Raw genomic sequence first — 19094 nt, 5'->3', positions numbered from 1 at the left:
AATCGATATTTTCGTATTCTAAGTTACTTTTACACTATGTTTACAGTTATAGATATAGGCCTACACCAAATGTAAAATGGACTTTATCAATGTAACCTGATGTAACCAAAAAGTATATGCTACTGTCAATGGATATTTGAGCCTCAACATTTTTTATTAGTAATAGACAAACTTGCAACAAGGGACGTACCCTAATAATGTAGGTTTTTTCTATAAACAAATATGGAAGTATGACGACTAGCTTAGCTGAGCTTAGTCCTCTTTGCTCCTTATGGAACATAGGGCCTCCACCATTTCCTTCTATTTCTTCCGATCCCCGGCTATTGATTTTGTCGTCTCCCAAGACATGGCTTCAGTTCTTCAAGAATACTCCGCCTCCAGGTCTGTCTTGGGCGCCCTCTTTTCCGCTTTCCCTGGGGATTCCACTCAAGTGCTTGGCGTGTAACATTTGGGTGAGCCTTTCTCATTGTGTGACCCACCCAGCGCCACTTCCTCCTTCTTATTTGCACACCCAAAGGCTCCTGCCTAGCTTTCCTCCATAGTTCTATGTTCGGCACTTTGTCCTGCCATCTCAGTTTTAATATCTGTCTAAGGCATCTATTCATGAAGGTCTGTATCTTTGCTGTGCTTGCTTTGGAGACTCTCCATGTCGCTGCTCCATACAGCAGAACTGCCTTGACATCTAACTAACCAATTATTTTTTTTACGGGATGTTACGTAGATCATTTTTTTAAATACTAGGTACTGATCAAGGATGAAGTGATTTATTACAACTTTGTATACGTGTACACTTTTCCGCCACAATATTGTGTGCGGCCAAATCACAGACCAGTAAAATAGAACATGTGTAAAGACAGGTAATTAGCAGGGTCATTAATTTTTGTCTTGCCTCAGTTGGTTAGCGGATGAGATTTCCGGTCTCATGTTTTCTTCTGGGTTCTTTCTGCTGATTTGTTACTGGACAATTTTTTTCTTTTTTCCGTTAATTAAAATGGCCAATTTAAGCTCAGAGATTGAGATTTTTTTTTTTTTTTTTTTTTTTTTTTTTTTTTTTTTTTTTTTTTAAAAACATTGAGATAATTTTTATTAGTATTGTGGATAAGTAAATACATGAAAACACATTTGCATGAAACAGTTACCAGGAGCTAAAGTTGCCAAAATTGTATGTAGCTTTTTTCTTCTGTTTTGGATCAGAAACTGTGTCATCCTCTGCTGAGGTTTCTGCCCTTTTGATTGCCGTAGAATTGATGTATTTACCAACTCCTTGTTTATATACTTTTACTGTTGGTTCTTCTGTCTTCTTCTTTTGTTTCTTAATTTCTTTATCCTTTTCTCTCTTCTGTTTCTCAAGGTCTTCTTCGCGTTCCTTTTTTAACTGTTCATCAGCTTCATCATAAGGATTTGAGAACACTACGTTCTCAGAGATTGAGATAAGTGTAAATCCGAAAAAAAACGTCAGACGAAATGAAACTTAACGTCAGTTGCGTTATATAAGCCTTTCTAGATTTAATTTTTAAAATGTGTTTGCATGTATCAATGTTGACGAAACAAAATTATTTTTCAAAAAGAAATGTTAGTATCAAATAAACAACGTGTACAATTGTTAATACCCAAAGTAAAATTGATCTCAGTTTATATTTAAAATTTATCTAAATATTTTTTTTTTTTTAATTAACAATTTAATTTGTTTTATAGTCGTCTCCCTTTTATCGTCTCTCCTTTTAAGGGGATATGCGCCGAAAAAAATACAAATTTTCTTGTTTCTTGTCGTGATGGGTTTCTTGCACTTTTGGATACTTTGTCAACTTGTGTATTAAGAAAATAAAAACTTTAATGCGAAAAAAAAATGTGTGTTTAAAAAAACCATTGTTATGAATCTATTAATTAAAAAATAATAAATTTTTCCTAATCTTACACGCTCTCTATGAAAAGTTGTATATCCGTTATCATATGTGGTCATCCATTCATGACGTCCACACTGGGGGGGGGGGGGGGGGGGGGCGATAAAAATCTACTTATGTGGACGCGTGTGGAATGGGGGGAGGTTGGATCAATGTGGTCGTCCACATGTGGAATTAAACCACAAAATACTTACATTTTATAATTTAAAAAAAATAAATTTAAAAATTAATAGAAAATGTAGATTATACAATAAATTAGAAGTTCTAGTGGTAAATTTACCAGAAAGGTAGCTGTATAACGCCCGCCTAGAAAAAAAATATCAATTTTTTTGTGTTACAAGCGGAAGGGGTTGGGGCAGTGACAGACAGACAGGCAGGCAGGCAGGCAGGCAGGCTGGCTGGCAGGCAGGCTGGCAGGCAGGCAGACATTGCGAACTAAATTAAAATGTAATAGAAATCGAAAACCTTGGCTAATAACCCTCAATATTTGATTACCGTCAGACACAGACACAGGGACCTGGACATTCACAAGGACAGGCACGGGGAAACTACAGGGGCATATACAGGGAACGCTCCAGATTTATATACAGGAGCAAATACAGGGGCATATACAGGGAACGCTCCAGGTTTATATACAGGAGCAAATACAGGGGCATATACAGGGAACGCTCAAGATTTATATACAGAAGCAAATACAGGGACATATACAGGGAACCCTCCAGATTTATATACAGGAGCAAATACAGGGGCATATACAGGGAACGCTCAAGATTTATATACAGAAGCAAATACAGGGACATATACAGGGAACGCTCAAGATTTATATACAGAAGCAAATACAGGGACATATACAGGGAACGCTCAAGATTTATATACAGAAGCAAATACAGGGGCATATACAGGGAACGCTCCAGATTTATATACAGGAGCAAATACAGGGGCATATACAGGGAACGCTCCAGATTTATATACAGGAGCAAATACAGGGGCATATACAGGGAACGCTCCAGATTTATATACAGGAGCAAATACAGGGACATATACAGGGAACGCTCCAGATTTATATACTGGAGCAAATACAGGGACATATACAGGGAACGCTCCAGATTTATATACAGGAGCAAATACAGGGACAAATACAGGGAACGCTCCAGATTTATATACAGGAGCAAATACAGTGACTTATACAGGGAACGCTCCAGATTTATATACAGGAGCAAATACAGGGACATATACAGGGAACGCTCCAGATTTATATACAGGAGCAAATACAGGGACATATACAGGGAACACTCCAGATTTATATACAGGAGCAAATACAGGGACATATACAGGGAACGCTCCAGATTTATATACAGGAGCAAATACAGTGACTTATACAGGGAACGCTCCAGATTTATATACAGGAGCAAATACAGGGACATATACAGGGAACGCTCCAGATTTATATACAGGAGCAAATACAGGGACATACACAGGGAACACTCCAGATTTATATACAGGAGCAAATACAGGGACATATACAGGGAACGCTCCAGATTTATATACAGGAGCAAATACAGGGACATATACAGGGAACGCTCCAGATTTATATACAGGAGCAAATACAGGGACACATACAGGGAACGCTCCAGATTTATATACAGGAGCAAATACAGGGACACATACAGGGAACGCTCCAGGTTTATATACAGGAGCAAATACAGGGGCATATACAGGGAACGCTCAAGATTTATATGCAGAAGCAAATACAGGGACATATACAGGGACATATACAGGGAACGCTCCAGATTTTGATCCAGGGACATATAATATGGCAAAAACAAGAGGGAAATTAACAGGAAACAGTTTACGGACATAATAATATACAAGAAACGATATAGAGACAGATACAGGGAAAATACACGGACAAGTACAGAGAAAAGAGACAAAGACTTGGAAGATTACAGAAAAAATACACAAGGAAAATAATATGTATAGTTCAACCATAGGGTCATTCACACCAATATTGGAGGATACTGGAATCTTAAAACTTGCATATTTACTCCAAAGATTTTTTTTTCTTCATCCTTTCACTCTAGCTCACTATATAAAACTATTTTGCAATCTATCAATGGTTCTCAGTCACTATTTTGTTTATACCGACACTGCCGTTTTAATTTTATGTACACATGTAAGAAATGGACCAAAGAATTACGCACTCATGATATAAACCCTCCCGGGACTTATGTTGCATGTGTCTAACCAAGCGAGACGTTTTTACAAAGCCCCGGCTACACGTTGGAGCTGTCTTTATAACAAGGGTTACATTGTAAAGTAGGTCCAAATTCACCTCGCAGACAGCTATAAGGTTATTTCTAATGTTCTGAAACACACTTGTGGCTTTTTTTAAAAATGGGTGTTCACATCTTTACACTATGTGCCGTGTTGATTCATTTCTGGATGGCAAAGTTAAATTTTGTTTCTGCGGTTAATCGATATGACAACACACAGGATTATGGGACTCCGTCTGGCGTGAACTGGAATCAACTTCAGGAACAATTTCATGAGGGAAAAGCAAGTGCTAGTAAAACGTTGTGCTACCTGCAAACGGAGTCACCGGGCAGAACATCTGTAATAGGGGACGACATTGTTGTAAACTGTAGCTATAGTCACATTACACATATATCGGATTGCTGGTTTCATGATAACACCACTATACTTCTACTCAACGACAACCAAATTGAAACCATTCCTGGAAAAGTATTCTTGAAGCTAACACTGTTAACAAATCTAACCTTGACAAATAACGAAATAGGAACAATATTTCACGATTCATTTGATGGTCTTGGTCAATTACTTGCCTTAAATTTGGAGAACAACAAGCTCAATCGGTCAGCAATGTATTCTTTTTCTTCCCTCTCTACCTTACTGGAACTACGGTTACTGAATCAAAGAACAACAGACATCATAGATTTTGTTTTGCCGAACAGTTTGACATATCTCTCTATAGATGTCAATGACGACACACTGCAGTTTGGATCAAGCTATGACGCCATGAGAAACCTGTCTACATTAGTCGTGTCTGGTTCTGTGTCAAACATCAACTGCTCCAGCTTTCAAAACATCAAAAACCTGCGCGAATTATTTCTTGACACTTTAAACAATTTAAAATACATTAGCGTCAAAGCGCTTCAATATTTTCAGAGGCTAGACGTTTTGGTTATTAAGGATTCACCTCTAGGATTGAAAATGTCGATGTCGTTGTTTAAACACTTAAATGTCACAAAGATGAGCAAGGTACGTCTTGAAGGATTAGCTTTGGATCAATCGAAAGTTGACGTCAGCTTAATGACGAAAGAAAGTATATTGACTGCCAACATGACGTATTATTTAAGAAAAATATGTCTGTCTCATTTGTCTCTTATAGAAAATGACTTAATGCTTATACGATTGTCTTCGTTGTATAGCCGACAGTGGGACATATGTTTAAAAAGTCTTGATTTGTCATCCAATCCGATTCTTGGAATTCGTTCAGCGTTTTTTCAAATTGTTACATTTCACAATTTGAAATTTCTTACTGTAGGTGACGAAAGTGTTGGGGGTTTCTGGGAAGAACATGAAAATTCATTAAGCTCAGTAAATTTACCTATTAATTTTCATGCTCAAAAACAGGTTCCGTATTTATTAAATGAGCACAGTATCAAAACAAGAACTGAGACATGACGGATGAGCTTATTTCAACGACTGGAGCTGAAAATGTCACATGTTCAAATTGTGGCTACATCACATTCTACATGCCCCCAAATCTAACATACATGTCTCTACGCAGATGGATCGTAAGCGCACCATTTACATCTAAAGTGATCGTTAAAAACGCCGTCAACATTGATTTGTTCGATATTTCCGGTTGTGGTTTTAGAGATTTTATTTATGAAATTAGAGGATTATCTGGCTTGAAAACAGCGTTACTCTCCGGTAACAATATGACCCTACTGTCTGATACTTTGTTTGACACTTTTCAAACGATTGAAAAACTAGATATATCTGCTTGCAAGCTTGAGCCTTTGTTTATATCTCTCCATAGCAGGCGGCTGTTTCAGAATCTGAGTTTGCTATCATGGCTTGACATGTCGTCAAATCGTTTGGATCTTCTGGCTCCACAAACCTTCCTTGATAACAAAAACCTAAGAGGATTAAATCTCGCGTTTAATCGTTTTCGATCGATCCCGTTTGACCTTAGGAACGCGCCGGTGCTGTATATTCTAGACATGAGAGGGAACTCCCTAACAAGTATTGATGCCAAGACGCGTTTAGAAATGGATGTTAGGTCCCATAGCTCTAAAGGTTTCTATTTATATCTCTTCGGCAACACATTGTCATGTGCTTGTGAGAATATCGATTTTCTCCTGTGGCTCACCCACACAGACGTGGTTCTAGACAACGGTAGGAATTACACGTGCATTGACAACGATGGGACACTGATAACAACGCTTGACTTCCAGGATATAAACAAACTATGGCGGTACTGTAGCGGGCAGTATTTTTTCTATATCAGTATAGTATGTTTCAGTACTTTATGTATAGGCTACTTGCTGACGTTTATCGTAAACAACAAACTGACTTATATTGTATCGTACGTGCTACAATATTTCGGAAACTTTAAGTTACACAGCTGCAAAGACTACAAATACGGTGTGTACATTGGTTATGCCGACAAAGATTACGGGTTCGCTTGCCACAATCTTTTACCTTACATAGAAAACAAGCTTGAATTAAGCGCGTTTGTTCGAGACCGCGACCTTTTACCTTCCAGTGATATTGCCCGAGGGATTGTCGACGCCGTCAACTGCAGTTGGCGGGTAGTCCTGGTGTTTAACGACAACTTTTTAAAGGCCGACGACTGGATGCTGTTTACCATCAGGTGTGCGGTGTACTCTCAGACACCCGCCAACCCGGCGCGGGTTGTCGCGATGGTCAACAAACGTCATGTCCACCAGCTGCCCACAGAGCTGTTAAGTGCCATGGTGGACGACAACATTATCGTCGTGTCCAGATGGGAGCTCGATTACGTCATACGGCAAAAGCTCAGGACTTTGTTATGTAAATGACCGGCCCACCTTTTTTGGTTATTTCATGCTTCAGTTACCAAACCAGACTTTCAGCTATTTCATGGTTCAGTGACTTGGCCAGACATTTTCTATTTCATTTCATGGGACAGTATCTAAACAATAAAGTCATCAACTTCAATTATCAATAACCGGAACAAATTGTATTAGTATATGGATCAAACACAGGAATCAATCACTTTTTTATCTCGCTATATAAATATAAATAAATATAAATATATATATATATATATATATATATATATATATATATATATATATATATATATATATATATATATATATGTGTGTGTGTGTGTGTGTGTGTGTTACATCATAATATGAGCATCAACAAAAATCAGTCGCCCTCCGCTACATAACTCAACATCACAACGTCAACACAACAGCCTTCGCATCGCTTACTGGAATCATTTTCTCGATACAACACACATAATTCACGAAGTTTTACCAAACACTATTCACAGCACTGTTAACACTACATAGTTTCACAAACACAAAGTATACATCAACAAAGTTAACATCATCTACCTCTTTGACTAAATATATGTTAATTCAATACAAACATAAGGGCCTGTAATTAAGTCATCAACTTCTTATCATACTAGCCAGCTGGTATTTTTCAAACCAATATTGAATATGTTTATTAAATCGGTAAAAAAATAAACAAAAGTTACTTACGGTTTTGTTGAGTCATTTAAAATCGTAAAAACTGATAGTGATACTTTGTGAATTTGTTGTGGCTAACGAGATTTCAAATTTTAAGTAAGAGAAGCAAAGAGACTTCTAAGCCCTATTGTAAACACCACTTTAACCATGTAACCGTTTTCAGTTATGGAAATTGTTATCTCGTATAGGATCTATCAAAATTATGGCTATTATATACTTTCAGGATCTGCATTCAATGACTGTTGGTGATTGAAATGTTCTCTATAAAATTCTAACAATACCAATAACGAATCCTGATTACAGTTACTTAACAAGCTGTATTAGAAACATCCGGAGATAAATGCAATGAGGCTGTTTGAAATGAATGACTGAGCACGATCTAAGTTTAAGATTTAGTATAATGGCGGACAGAGATGTAAAAAGTTTTGGAAAAGATAAATGTCTAAAGGAATTCCAAATCATACTAAAATAGGCATACCTTGAATAACATGCATATATAAGCATTCAATTTCTGTTTCTGGGAAATATAGGATAAGTCCAGAAAAGTTTTGAAATTTAAATTAACCGGGAGTGATCTCTAATAAACTTTCTCGAATATTCTTATATGAAACAACAGGGAATATAGACATGATTGTTAATAAATTTTTTTAGATTTTTTAAAATTAGAATAAAATCTCGTAGAAAAAAGAATTGCACACCAAGTGAACACCAATAAAATGTGAATAGTAGAGTGGAATATTATTAGTACTTTATAAATTCACATGCGTTTCTTGAGAAATCGGAAATAGAGAAAATTACTACTTTCGTCAACATAAATTACTCACAATTTTGACAAAAGGCAGAAAATTAGATATTTTACTTACATGTGAAATTTCTTCTATTTATCTGCAATAGTTCTCAAGTTATAGGCTTTTGAAAAATTCAAAGTAGAAAGAAATCCAATTTCTTTTTTTCGGAAATCGCTAAAAAGTTGATACTGATCTACGATTTTGATACAATACTTATATTTGAAATTTCATCAACCTAGCTGTAACGGTACTCAAGTTATCGTGTTTACAGACATACGCACACACACACACACACATACACACAAACAGACATACGGACAAGATTGCAAAGTATGTTTTTCCGACGCAGGGCGCTGTAATACGTCAAGATTTGCAACAATCTTGAATTTTTTTTTTTTTGCACGATTACAAGACTTTCTCTATACTTTGTATATACGAGAAATTAAAAAAGATTAAAGTTTCTATGTTGTATTGAAGGGTAGGATGATGGTTTAAAAAGCTATTCTTTGAGCAGTTGTTGATTCTTAGTTGGTAGTTGTAGTTTGAGTGTCAATGAAGGATGTTCCGATATTGGGAAGATGAGTTTGGTGTCTTGTCGTTGATGGTAGAGTTCATCGAGAGGTGTAGAGCTTGGAGAGGGTAGTTGAGGTAGTGTCCTTGTGTTGAAATGTCGTTTTTCCTAGGTTGCTTTGATTTATTGTTCTTTGTAGAGTTTATGAAGATGTATCGTAGAATAGGCGAAATGATATTGAAGAATGTTTAGTTTTCGTGATAATGCTGTGTCGAGGATTGTAGATGAGAAGAAATTGTGAGTGATCGAGTAGTCGAGAGCTTAGTCGAGTAGTTGAAATGGGCAAAGTGAGATTTGCTTAATCGTGAAGTTTATTGAGTAGTTGATCTTTGAGGGATGTCGAGTTGATGGTAATTGACGGAGCCTCCCACCTCAGATTTCTCCTAGGTTGGTGTCGTCAGGTTGAAAAAAAAGAAAATAGAAAATTAGCCACTTGTACATTTGAAGCCACCCAATACAAGTACTGGGTGACTCATCTGGAGGGCATGTGCACTTCGAGGGATGTGTGGGCGCAACCACACAGCGATCGTTGGCGAGATTTGCAATTGATTGCTTGATGAGTTGAGTAGTAGATTGACCGCCACTCGACCCCGGCAGCCAGCCCTAAAAAGGGCTGACCAACCAAATGACCTTGATTTATGTAGATCCTTAACAGATACCCTACACCAGGGGTCGGCAACCTTCTGAAGCGGAAGAGCCAAAAGTTACAATTTTTAAAAATTTCCTGGTTTTAAAGAGCCAATAAATTTTTTTTTTTGTATTTTAAATATTTTTTTAAATTAAGATTATTAGTATTTGTTCACGGAGCTGGAGAGCCGCATCTTGATATCAAAAGAGCCGCATGCGGCTCGCGAGCCGCAGGTTGCCGACCTCTGCCCTACACTTTGATCTTAGCCAAAGGACCGAAAGGCGATTTTAATATTGAGTAAATTTTTTTTTTTCTCTCTCTCTTTTTTTTTGCCCCAGACATGTAATTTACAGCGTCAGTTGTGTGTGTTCGCTTTAGTATTACAGTTTTCATCACCGGCTTGTGAGGACTGATACAGATTTACAATAGTAATATTTCTTTCTTACTTGTAGCCTACTTTCATTCATTTAAGATGGTTTACTTATACATAGATCTAATACAAAACGTCTAAATATAAAGAAAAAATAAAAATTAAAAACCAACCCGAAACTGAAAATGCAAATGTGTAATTAAATGATGATTCAAGGGATTTTTTTCCATCAGCGTGGTGGGCTGAGGGGACGAGAAGGGGGGAGAGGGTTGAATTTTTTTTTTTTTTTAAAGTAGAGCTGAAATGAATTTGGGATTACAGAGAATTAAAATGATACAAATTTTAAGCAATCGGAAAAGTTATGTTATTACAATGAGACTCGTAAAAGCAAACACTCTTCCCTTTCAAACATCTATATCTATACAGTCCTCAATTAGTTTTTTTTTTTTTTTTTTTTTATTTTTTTTTTTATTATTATTAATTCAATTGTTTTAAACCTTTAAATCAGTAATAATAATTTATTTGATAGATTTTACACAGCATCAAAGACATGAACATCAATTGCATATATAATAATCAAATGGAGAAAATAAAATGGCATAAGAACTAGACTAAAATAAGGTGTGCAAACTAGGCCTCTGCTTAGTTTACTGTGCTCTGTCCTTAGCTGAGGAGTCAAAAGTTCACATTGTAGACAGAAATAGAAACCACCGTGGGAGAAGTATCTCTGTAATACACATTACTGATCTATCATTCCAAAACTTTCCATGACATAAAATTGACCCTTGGCAAAGAGGTCACGCTACCTTGAAAAATCCGCCAGTCCGGTTGAGTGGGGACAAGTGTGTGTGTGTGTGGGGGGGGGGGGGGTGAGGTGTGTATCTCTTTCTACCATTCAGGTTGTGCACTTTTAAAAACCTGGGAAACAGAACACTGTTCTAATGTTAAATTACTTGGGGGCCGATCGAGTGATGTTTTGCTTGAGACTGTCGATATTAATTATGCATCTAGTTTATTTGCTTCTTCTGTAGTTCAAATGTTAGGTTCCCGTAAAAGTAGGATGTCAATATTGTGTTTATTTATTATGTTGTTTATATAATGTGTTTTGTCCCTAGCCCCCCTGATGTAAGACTAAAATAGATACACGTCAGTTTTTATTGTAGTGTAGGAAAATAAAAATGTCAGTTGAGTCATATAAGCCTTTCTATTTTTAAATCTTAAAAAAGTTTTTTTTTGTTTATGAATTTTGAAAAATAATATAATTGTTTTTAAAAAAATATGTTCAATTTATTAATGACGAATACAACTGATATTATTTAAATTAAAACTTATCACAAATATATGTTTTAATTCATGAAATTATTAATTTTAAATTCTTTAGTTAACCATTAATTTAAATCTTTGTCGTCTCCCTTGCATGTGTTTCCTATTTACTTTATTCATATAAAGGGTATGAAGAGGAAGTAACGTAATTAGCTATAGACCAGAGGCTTAGCGAGAGGGGGCGGGGGGGGGCGGGGGGGGGGGGGGGGACATATGTCCACGGGCGCCGACCTTAGGGGGGGGGGCGCCAAATTGAAAGTTTGAGGGGGGGGGGGTGCTAATCGAAAGTTTGTCCCCGGGCGCCGGGAAGGGTCGCTACGCCTCTGCTATAGACTGAAATATGTTTTCGCTGTTTTACGTTTAGGGGACAACGTTGAGTAAAATGCGTGCGCCCGTTTATATCATGAAAACTTGTATTTTTAGAGGGCTGGTGGTGTTTATAGATTTTTACTGTTGTTTGTTTTTACAGCTGGTTGGTGAAAATTAATGCATTATTTTTTTAAATTTTTCACAGCCGTTGTATGATTGGTGGAGTGAGTGGTATATCTACTAACAATGAAACTACATTGTTCAATGAGATTTGAAAGTTTTCCTTGATTGATGCCACTTTGACTAGATACTCATCTAAATTGCCTGTGCCCTTAAACTTCCATTCTACAGCCTTTGCTGTGGCAAGTCATTACTTGGTGCTATCTTAGCAACAGAATTCTGGCTCAACGTGTTACTGACCTCTTGTAGCTAGCATGGGAGGTGGTCTGTGAGCAGATAGGTGACAGATGGAAATAGGTTGGTTTGAATGATTTAGGTGTAACCATTTATATGCAGTAAATCCAATTTCAACCGTAAAATAATAATGCACTCGTTTTTTTGTTATGTTTTTTCTTCTATTTTTTTTTTTAATTTATTTTAAGTTTCTCAATCGCATTAGGTCAGGGGTCGGCAACCTTTTGAGACGGAATAGCCAAAAGTTGCAATTTTCAAAATTTCCCACTTTTCAAAGAGCCACTAACATTTTTATTTCAATATATTATTATTTGATTAGGACTAAGTAAATAAATGCGATTTGTTATTTAAAATAAATAGTTTTAAATATGAAATAATATTTATTTATATAAAAACATACACATGTTTCGCCAGAATAATAAACTTAAAAATCAAATAATATAAAAATAGAACTATCCCAATTCACTTTAGAAGTTGTTAACTTTTTTTTCTTTCTCTACGGATATCACGGGCTCAGGACGTGCCTGCCAGTCAGGCCTCAACACGGCTAATTTCGACTAACTGGCTTGAATATTGGTTTGATAACAGTGTATGGGTCGCTTCTGTCCTTTGGTTCTCACCAGGCTTTTCTTCCGCCCCACTGAACGCAGGGTAAACTCGTACCACATCGTACGATCAACATAAGGAAGCTAATAACTAAAAAAAACTACGTCATCTGGTTAAATTAATGATTACTGACACATATGGAAATGCATTCTGAATAAAATAACATTCCCATTTAAAAACATTCGAAAAAGTCGGCACTTGGGCAATGGCAAGCATGGGATTGTTGCCACGGGACTGTAGGGCTGGGCCTGGTGCCCAAGCTGATGTCAGCTGTCCGTATACTTTGTACTGCACTTATTCTCAGTGTTCTCTGATAAGTGATAATTCTGTTCAAAGTTGTTTTTCTTTACATTATGATATTTTATATTAGTTTTGAAAATGAAATAATACAACTATCAATATTTTTGCAAGGAGCTGGAGAGCCGCATCTTGGAAGCAAAAGAGCCGCATGCAGCTCGCGAGCCGCAGGTTGCCAAGCCCTGCATTAGGTCAATAATTAGAAATTTGAAATGTAATTTTTTTTTCTATTTTTTTTTTCTTTTTTTTTCAAATACTTTTATTTTCACTGAAAACATTACATCAACATATGCATGTGTATGCTAAAGTCTGTAAGTAAATTCAAATATTTAACAGAAAAATATCAAGTTTTAAATATGAATGCGAAAAAAAATTAAGTACATTATTTTACAATATGTACAGCATGGAAATCAGTTGGAGTAAATAATAAGGTAACATATATTATATTAATAATATAAATAAGGAAATAAAGAAATGTACGTTTGGGATTTTTTTTTTTTTTTTTTTTTTTTTTTTTTTGGGGTTTTTACAAGCTTTTATTTAACTCACTTCCTCGACAGTCTGTCTGTCTGTCTAGACGGAAACGCAGGAGTGAAAATTCGGACAGTTCTACTTGACCGATACGATTCACAGTTGGCACGTGGGTCAAGACATGAAGACAATGCAATCTGAAACTAAATTTGACTTAATTGGATGCCTAATTGATTTTTTATGAATTAATTAAAATTTGGACCGAATTAGTAGGCATGTCTAGCCAACCACACCACACGCGTCATCAATAGCTGCGCCATCACGACCACGTAATGGCTGCGTTCAAAAACCATTGCGCGCCTACTGAACGTGATATTCAGTAGGCGCGCAATGGTTTTTAGTCATGTAACTCTATTGTAGATAAAACATGTAAAGTACTGAAAAAAAATTCATAAAAAACGTTTTAATAACAAGCTTTTATGTAATGATGCACTAAAAAGTAGAAAATAAATTATAGACTACTATTTAAATAACTATAAAGAAAAGCGTGGGTGTCTTCCTTAACATTAGTAAAGGTATCCAATAGATACTAAAGTGACCCACGCTTTTCTTTATAGTTATTTAAATAGTAGTCTATAATTTATTTTCTACTTTTTAGTGCATCATTACATAAAAGCTTGTTATTAAAACGTTTTTTATGAATTTTTTTTTGGGGTTTTTTCTATAAAATTCGTTTACTTAACAATAAAATGTGGATGCATCAATTAAATTACTGCAGTCTTGTAATATAATATATTTTTTTTTAGTTTATAGTAAGGTTTTTCTAGCTAGATACTTACTTGAAAACTTTATAATCATTTATTATATTTCTTGATTTTAACAATTTCTCTTTTTGACACTAGTTATTAATATATATTTGTTTTGGATTATTGCGTGTTTATGTTTTTTTTTTAGTATTTTTAAATTTTATTTTCAAAAATCCAAATTTAAAAAAATATGTCATTGTTATTTCCCTTTAAGCTTCGCTGTCCATCACTTTCTCAAAGATTGAGAAAGCAGACAACTTTTAGCGTGTTAGCTCCCTTTCAAATGTTTTTTTTAATAGTTTCCACTGATTCCAGTGTTGTTTTTAAACTTTTCTTGAAGCATGATGTGTAGACATTCGTGTACTGTCTTTTGTATCCTAGTGTATCGTACGACTGTTTAGTGAACTGTTTAGTTTTTCAGTACGTGTTTTTGTTGTTTAACAATCCTCAGCTATAGTTGGCAGCACTTCTATATGGTCACTGAGCTAGAGAGTGTGAACAATGATGTAAAAAAATAGAATGTTCTTAGTATTAGAAAAATGTCGTTTTAAACCTTTAAGTTTATTTGTTAAGCCATATGTTTACATGGAATATATGCTTAAAACCGTACCTAGACAACTGAATATCTAACAAAACATATATTACAATATTTATTTTTTACCCGTCTTCCAACAGGCGTTACAGTTAGTTTATACATAACACAACACGTCTTAGCTTTATTTCTTCAAAGCAAAAAAAAAAAAAAAAAACCAATGTATACTGCTTAGCTTCAACATCCATATAAAATAATGAATACGTAGCGGTTTGGGGGGGGGGGGGGGTGGTAGAGAATATCGGCACCATTGATGATGAGTTTAATCAACTTTCACTACCCCACATCACACCTACCAGTAGCAAACATGAAAATTATCCGTTGATTAACTACCTAACCGGAAATACATCACTTTCCAGATTTTATCAGATTAGAGTCAGCAGATCTTATCCTACTTGTAGGTTATTGTATTTGTTTAGCGAATTTATAGAACACAATAGGCTAAGTAAGAAAATTCTTCTCATTTAAACAAAACATAGAAAGAACGTATTTATATTTAAAATTTTGACCACCTTAAAACTGATAGATCGAACAGTATTTATATCATTTAAAATAAATAAAGCAATTTAATTTGGGGAAAAAAAAACGTCAAACTTGTAAATCATATAACCTTAGAATATTCCTAATATGACGGTTGATTTTCAGATAGGGTTGAAACTGGAACATTTTCTAGATGATACTAAGTATACAAAGTATTTAGCATCCATGCATTATTCAAGCACCTATGACGCTGGTATATTTGTTGAATTATGACCAAAAAATCAGCGTTGGTAGGGGAGGCGTGGGGTGAAGCATAAGTGCAGCAATTTGAGTTGTCACATCCCCCCCCCCGCAACACACACAATAAACATATATATATATATATATATATATATATATATATATATATATATATATATATATATATATATATATATATATATATATATATATATATATATGTGTGTGTGTGTGTATGTGTGTGTGTGTGTGTCGGCCTACATAGAGCTATAATTAAATTATATACCACATATTTTTAATCACTGCAGAAATAATATTAACGATGTTTATCAGCAGTCTGATAATGATACAGTTGGATGTGTTATTGTGTTCTCAATAGTCAGCACGTTGACGTCATGGTGTCACCCCCATCCTCCTGTAATAATTTTTCATTTGTACTTAACAGACTATATAACTTTAAGAAATCATTAATGGACTTGACAAAAAGCGTTTTTCGTTAGTACATTTAGCAATTTTTTGACTAGGTGTTACCCGGTGCGTCCCCCTGCCCCACCCTCACTATGCTTCTGTGTAAAACATAAACAAGGTTTGCTGAAAAAAAAAACTTAATATACCAATGAAATTTGCTGAAAAAGAAGTTTGTTAAACTCATTTGAATGTTAAAACCAAAATGATGAAATTTTAGTTTGTGAAAAAAAAAATTGATCCAATTAGTTTTCTGCAAAATCGCGCGCTAGATGTAAATTTACCAATATAAAAATATTATTTTTCATTTCTATTGCAGTATTATAAATGTGAAATTCGCTATAATAATTCTTCAGAACAAAGTCTTAAAATACTAATTACCTTTGCTTATTATGATATTTTTTTTTAATAATATAGAGATATAGTTTGTTCAAATCTTGTAACATTACAAATTTATTTTTTTTTTAGTAACATAGTAGACAGTTATTCCCCTTAAAATTTGAGCCACACTGTTTTGAATACACTTGTGGAGAGTTATCGTTCCGCAATCGATACTATCAGGCACTCAAAACTTTCAAGAAAGGACACTAACCCATGTCTTCTGTCAAAAACATGAAGGACAAGCGGTAGGGCTGGATCTTTAACTAACTACTCAACATGACACCCCCTTCCCCAACCCCTTCCCACGACTTACATCCCATGGACAATCAACAATGCTTTTAATATAAGGAAAAAAAATACGGCATGTGGATGGTTAAAACAATGTGTATGTGGGTGTGTGGGTGTGTGTGTGTGTCTGTGAATACTCCTCCTCCACCACAATAACGTATGTGGCCAAAATCACAGACGAGTAGGATGACGCCTGTATCAACACAGCTAAGTAATTTAGCAGGTTCTTTATGTTTTATTGCTTGCGTCTCTCTAACACTGGGTTGCGGTGCATTAATAAATGCATCAATATTTTTTATGTCATTTTATGGGTCTGTAAGCCGTGTGTGTTGTGCCCTGCAGATTGTTGAGTCGCACGTGGTCGAGTTGTGTTGATAAGCTGGTTTCTCCTTTTTTACTTTCTCATATATACGAAGTATAGAGAAAGTTTTGTAATCGTGCAAAAAAAAAATCGATTTTTACAAATCTCGACATTTTACACCTCAATGATACGGAAAAGCATAATTTTGCAATTTTGTCCGTATGCCTGTGAGTGTGTGTGTATGATGTGTGGATGTGTGGATGTGTGTCTGCGTGTCTGTTAACAAGATAACTTGAGTACCGTTACATCCACGTTGATGAAATTTCATATATAAGTATTACATCATATATATTATATTATATATATATATATTGAGCGATTTCCGTTAACCGGAAGTGTTACTTTTTCTACTTTGAATTTTTCAAAGGCCTATAACTTGAGTACTATTTCAGTTACATAAATGAAATTTTACATGCAGGTAAAGATCTAATTCACTGCCTTCTCTCAAATTTTGAGCAATTTCTGTTGAAAGCGAAAGTAGTAATTTTAGCTATAACCAATTTCTCGAAAACGCATGTGAATGTATAAAGTACTAATAAGATTCCGCACTATTATGCACATTTTATTTTGCGTTCACTTGGTGTGAAATTCTTTTTTCTATGATATTTAAAATGGATTTAAAATCATGTCTATATCCCGAGTTGTCATTCTATACTGTTTCATATAAGAATATTCGAGAAAGTTTAGGGGAGATTACCCCCCATTTTTTTCTGTGTGTTTTGCTGATTTGCATTGTATGTCTAATTCTGTCCAGGACAAGATCTACATTTTTCTTCCGTTAATTTATTATTGGCTTTCAATTTCATTTAAAAAACAAAACAAATAATTTTCATTTTTTTTATACTTTCAATATTATTTTTATTTTACTGATCTTAGAACAATCTCCAACACATTTATTTTGCAATCGCTGGAGCAGCAGGTGTACTCTTTGAGACAGACTCTCTGATAGAATCACCTTTACTTCTTGAGTTGGACCTCTTTCTCTCAGCTTTACGCTCCTTAGCTTCCTTCATTCTCTGTGGTAACAATTTGGTGTACTCTGCCTGTTCTTCCCTTTTCCTGACCACTCTCTTCTTTTTCAATGCTGCACTATTGTCGGCGCCCGAGGACATATGCCCCCCCCCCCCGCTACGCTACTGTTGATTTGCAAGATGTTTGGGGTCACAAGTCACTGAATTTTAAGGGCCTTTGCTCTTGGCTTTCTTGCCTTCTTTCTCTGGAACGGGTCTCCTAACTACATACTGTCTCACATCATCTTCTTTAGATAGATTAGAGAGCTTTCTGATTTTGCTTGCTCTCTTTGGACCAAGTCTGCGGGGATTAGTCTTGTCTGTAAGACCAGGGATATCTTGTTCACCTTTCTTAATACTGACAAGAGACAATACACTAAGTTATCCATCAACAATGCATCCACGAACAGACTTGCGTTTGCGTTCTTTAGTACGACGTGGGCGGTAGCATAGGTGACCCTTGCTAAGAAGTAATCTTACTCTAGACACTGCCAGAACACACTGTTTCATGGGAAAACCTTGCTTGTCATTTCCACCACAAATTCTAACAACATATCCCTTCCACTCTTCTCCCAAGCTTTCGGCAGCAACCTCAGTTGAAATAGTACGTTTGTCATAAAATGGACGCAGTTTCCTCTCGTCATCAACTTCGATCGACTTTTGACAGCCTGTGGCTGGAAAACTGACGTTGAGCTTCATGATGCTCTATGTGTTGGATTCCGTAATTTTTTTTTTTAAGCATTCTTCTCATTTATTTTCTTTACATCTAATATTAAAAACGACAAGCTTGTTAGTATTTCAAATGTATTAGGCATGGGATGTCACGTAAAGGATGATAAAAGGACTGGGTGACATTTACAGTGGTGGAGTAATGTAATGGCCCACAGAATGAGATGTGGGGGGGGGGGGGGGAAAGGAGGGTGAAGTAGTGGGTCAGAGGCTGATTCTGGAGGTGTTGAAATAGACATTAAAAAAAATAATTTCCTTCTTTACAGTGTAGGTAGATTATACAATTTCAA

The 19094-nt window shown here is 35.6% G+C and overlaps 1 protein-coding gene and 1 pseudogene across 1 annotated transcript; one reads left to right on the top strand and one right to left on the bottom strand.

Moving 5' to 3' along the window:
• Nucleotides 1–5602: 5602 nt before the first annotated feature.
• Nucleotides 5603–6991, top strand: LOC131954600 (toll-like receptor 4). Its single transcript, XM_059318375.1, has one exon. It carries the CDS (start codon nucleotides 5603–5605, stop codon nucleotides 6989–6991), a length of 1389 nt encoding a protein of 462 aa, XP_059174358.1.
• An 11242-nt stretch (nucleotides 6992–18233) lies between these two features.
• On the bottom strand, nucleotides 18234–18795 carry LOC131954599 (small ribosomal subunit protein eS6-like; annotated as a pseudogene).
• Between the last annotated feature and the right edge of the window lie 299 nt (nucleotides 18796–19094).

Source organism: Physella acuta, unplaced genomic scaffold (genome assembly GCF_028476545.2).
Source record: "Physella acuta isolate Inbredline_101_S28 unplaced genomic scaffold, ASM2847654v3 ptg001015l, whole genome shotgun sequence".
NCBI lineage: Eukaryota > Metazoa > Mollusca > Gastropoda > Physidae > Physella > Physella acuta.
This window is presented reverse-complemented; position numbering and strand designations above follow the sequence as displayed.

Coding starts and splice junctions, on each gene's coding strand:
- LOC131954600 (XM_059318375.1), top strand. CDS start 5,603: ATGACGGATGAGCTTATTTCAACGACTGGAGCTGAAAATGTCACATGT.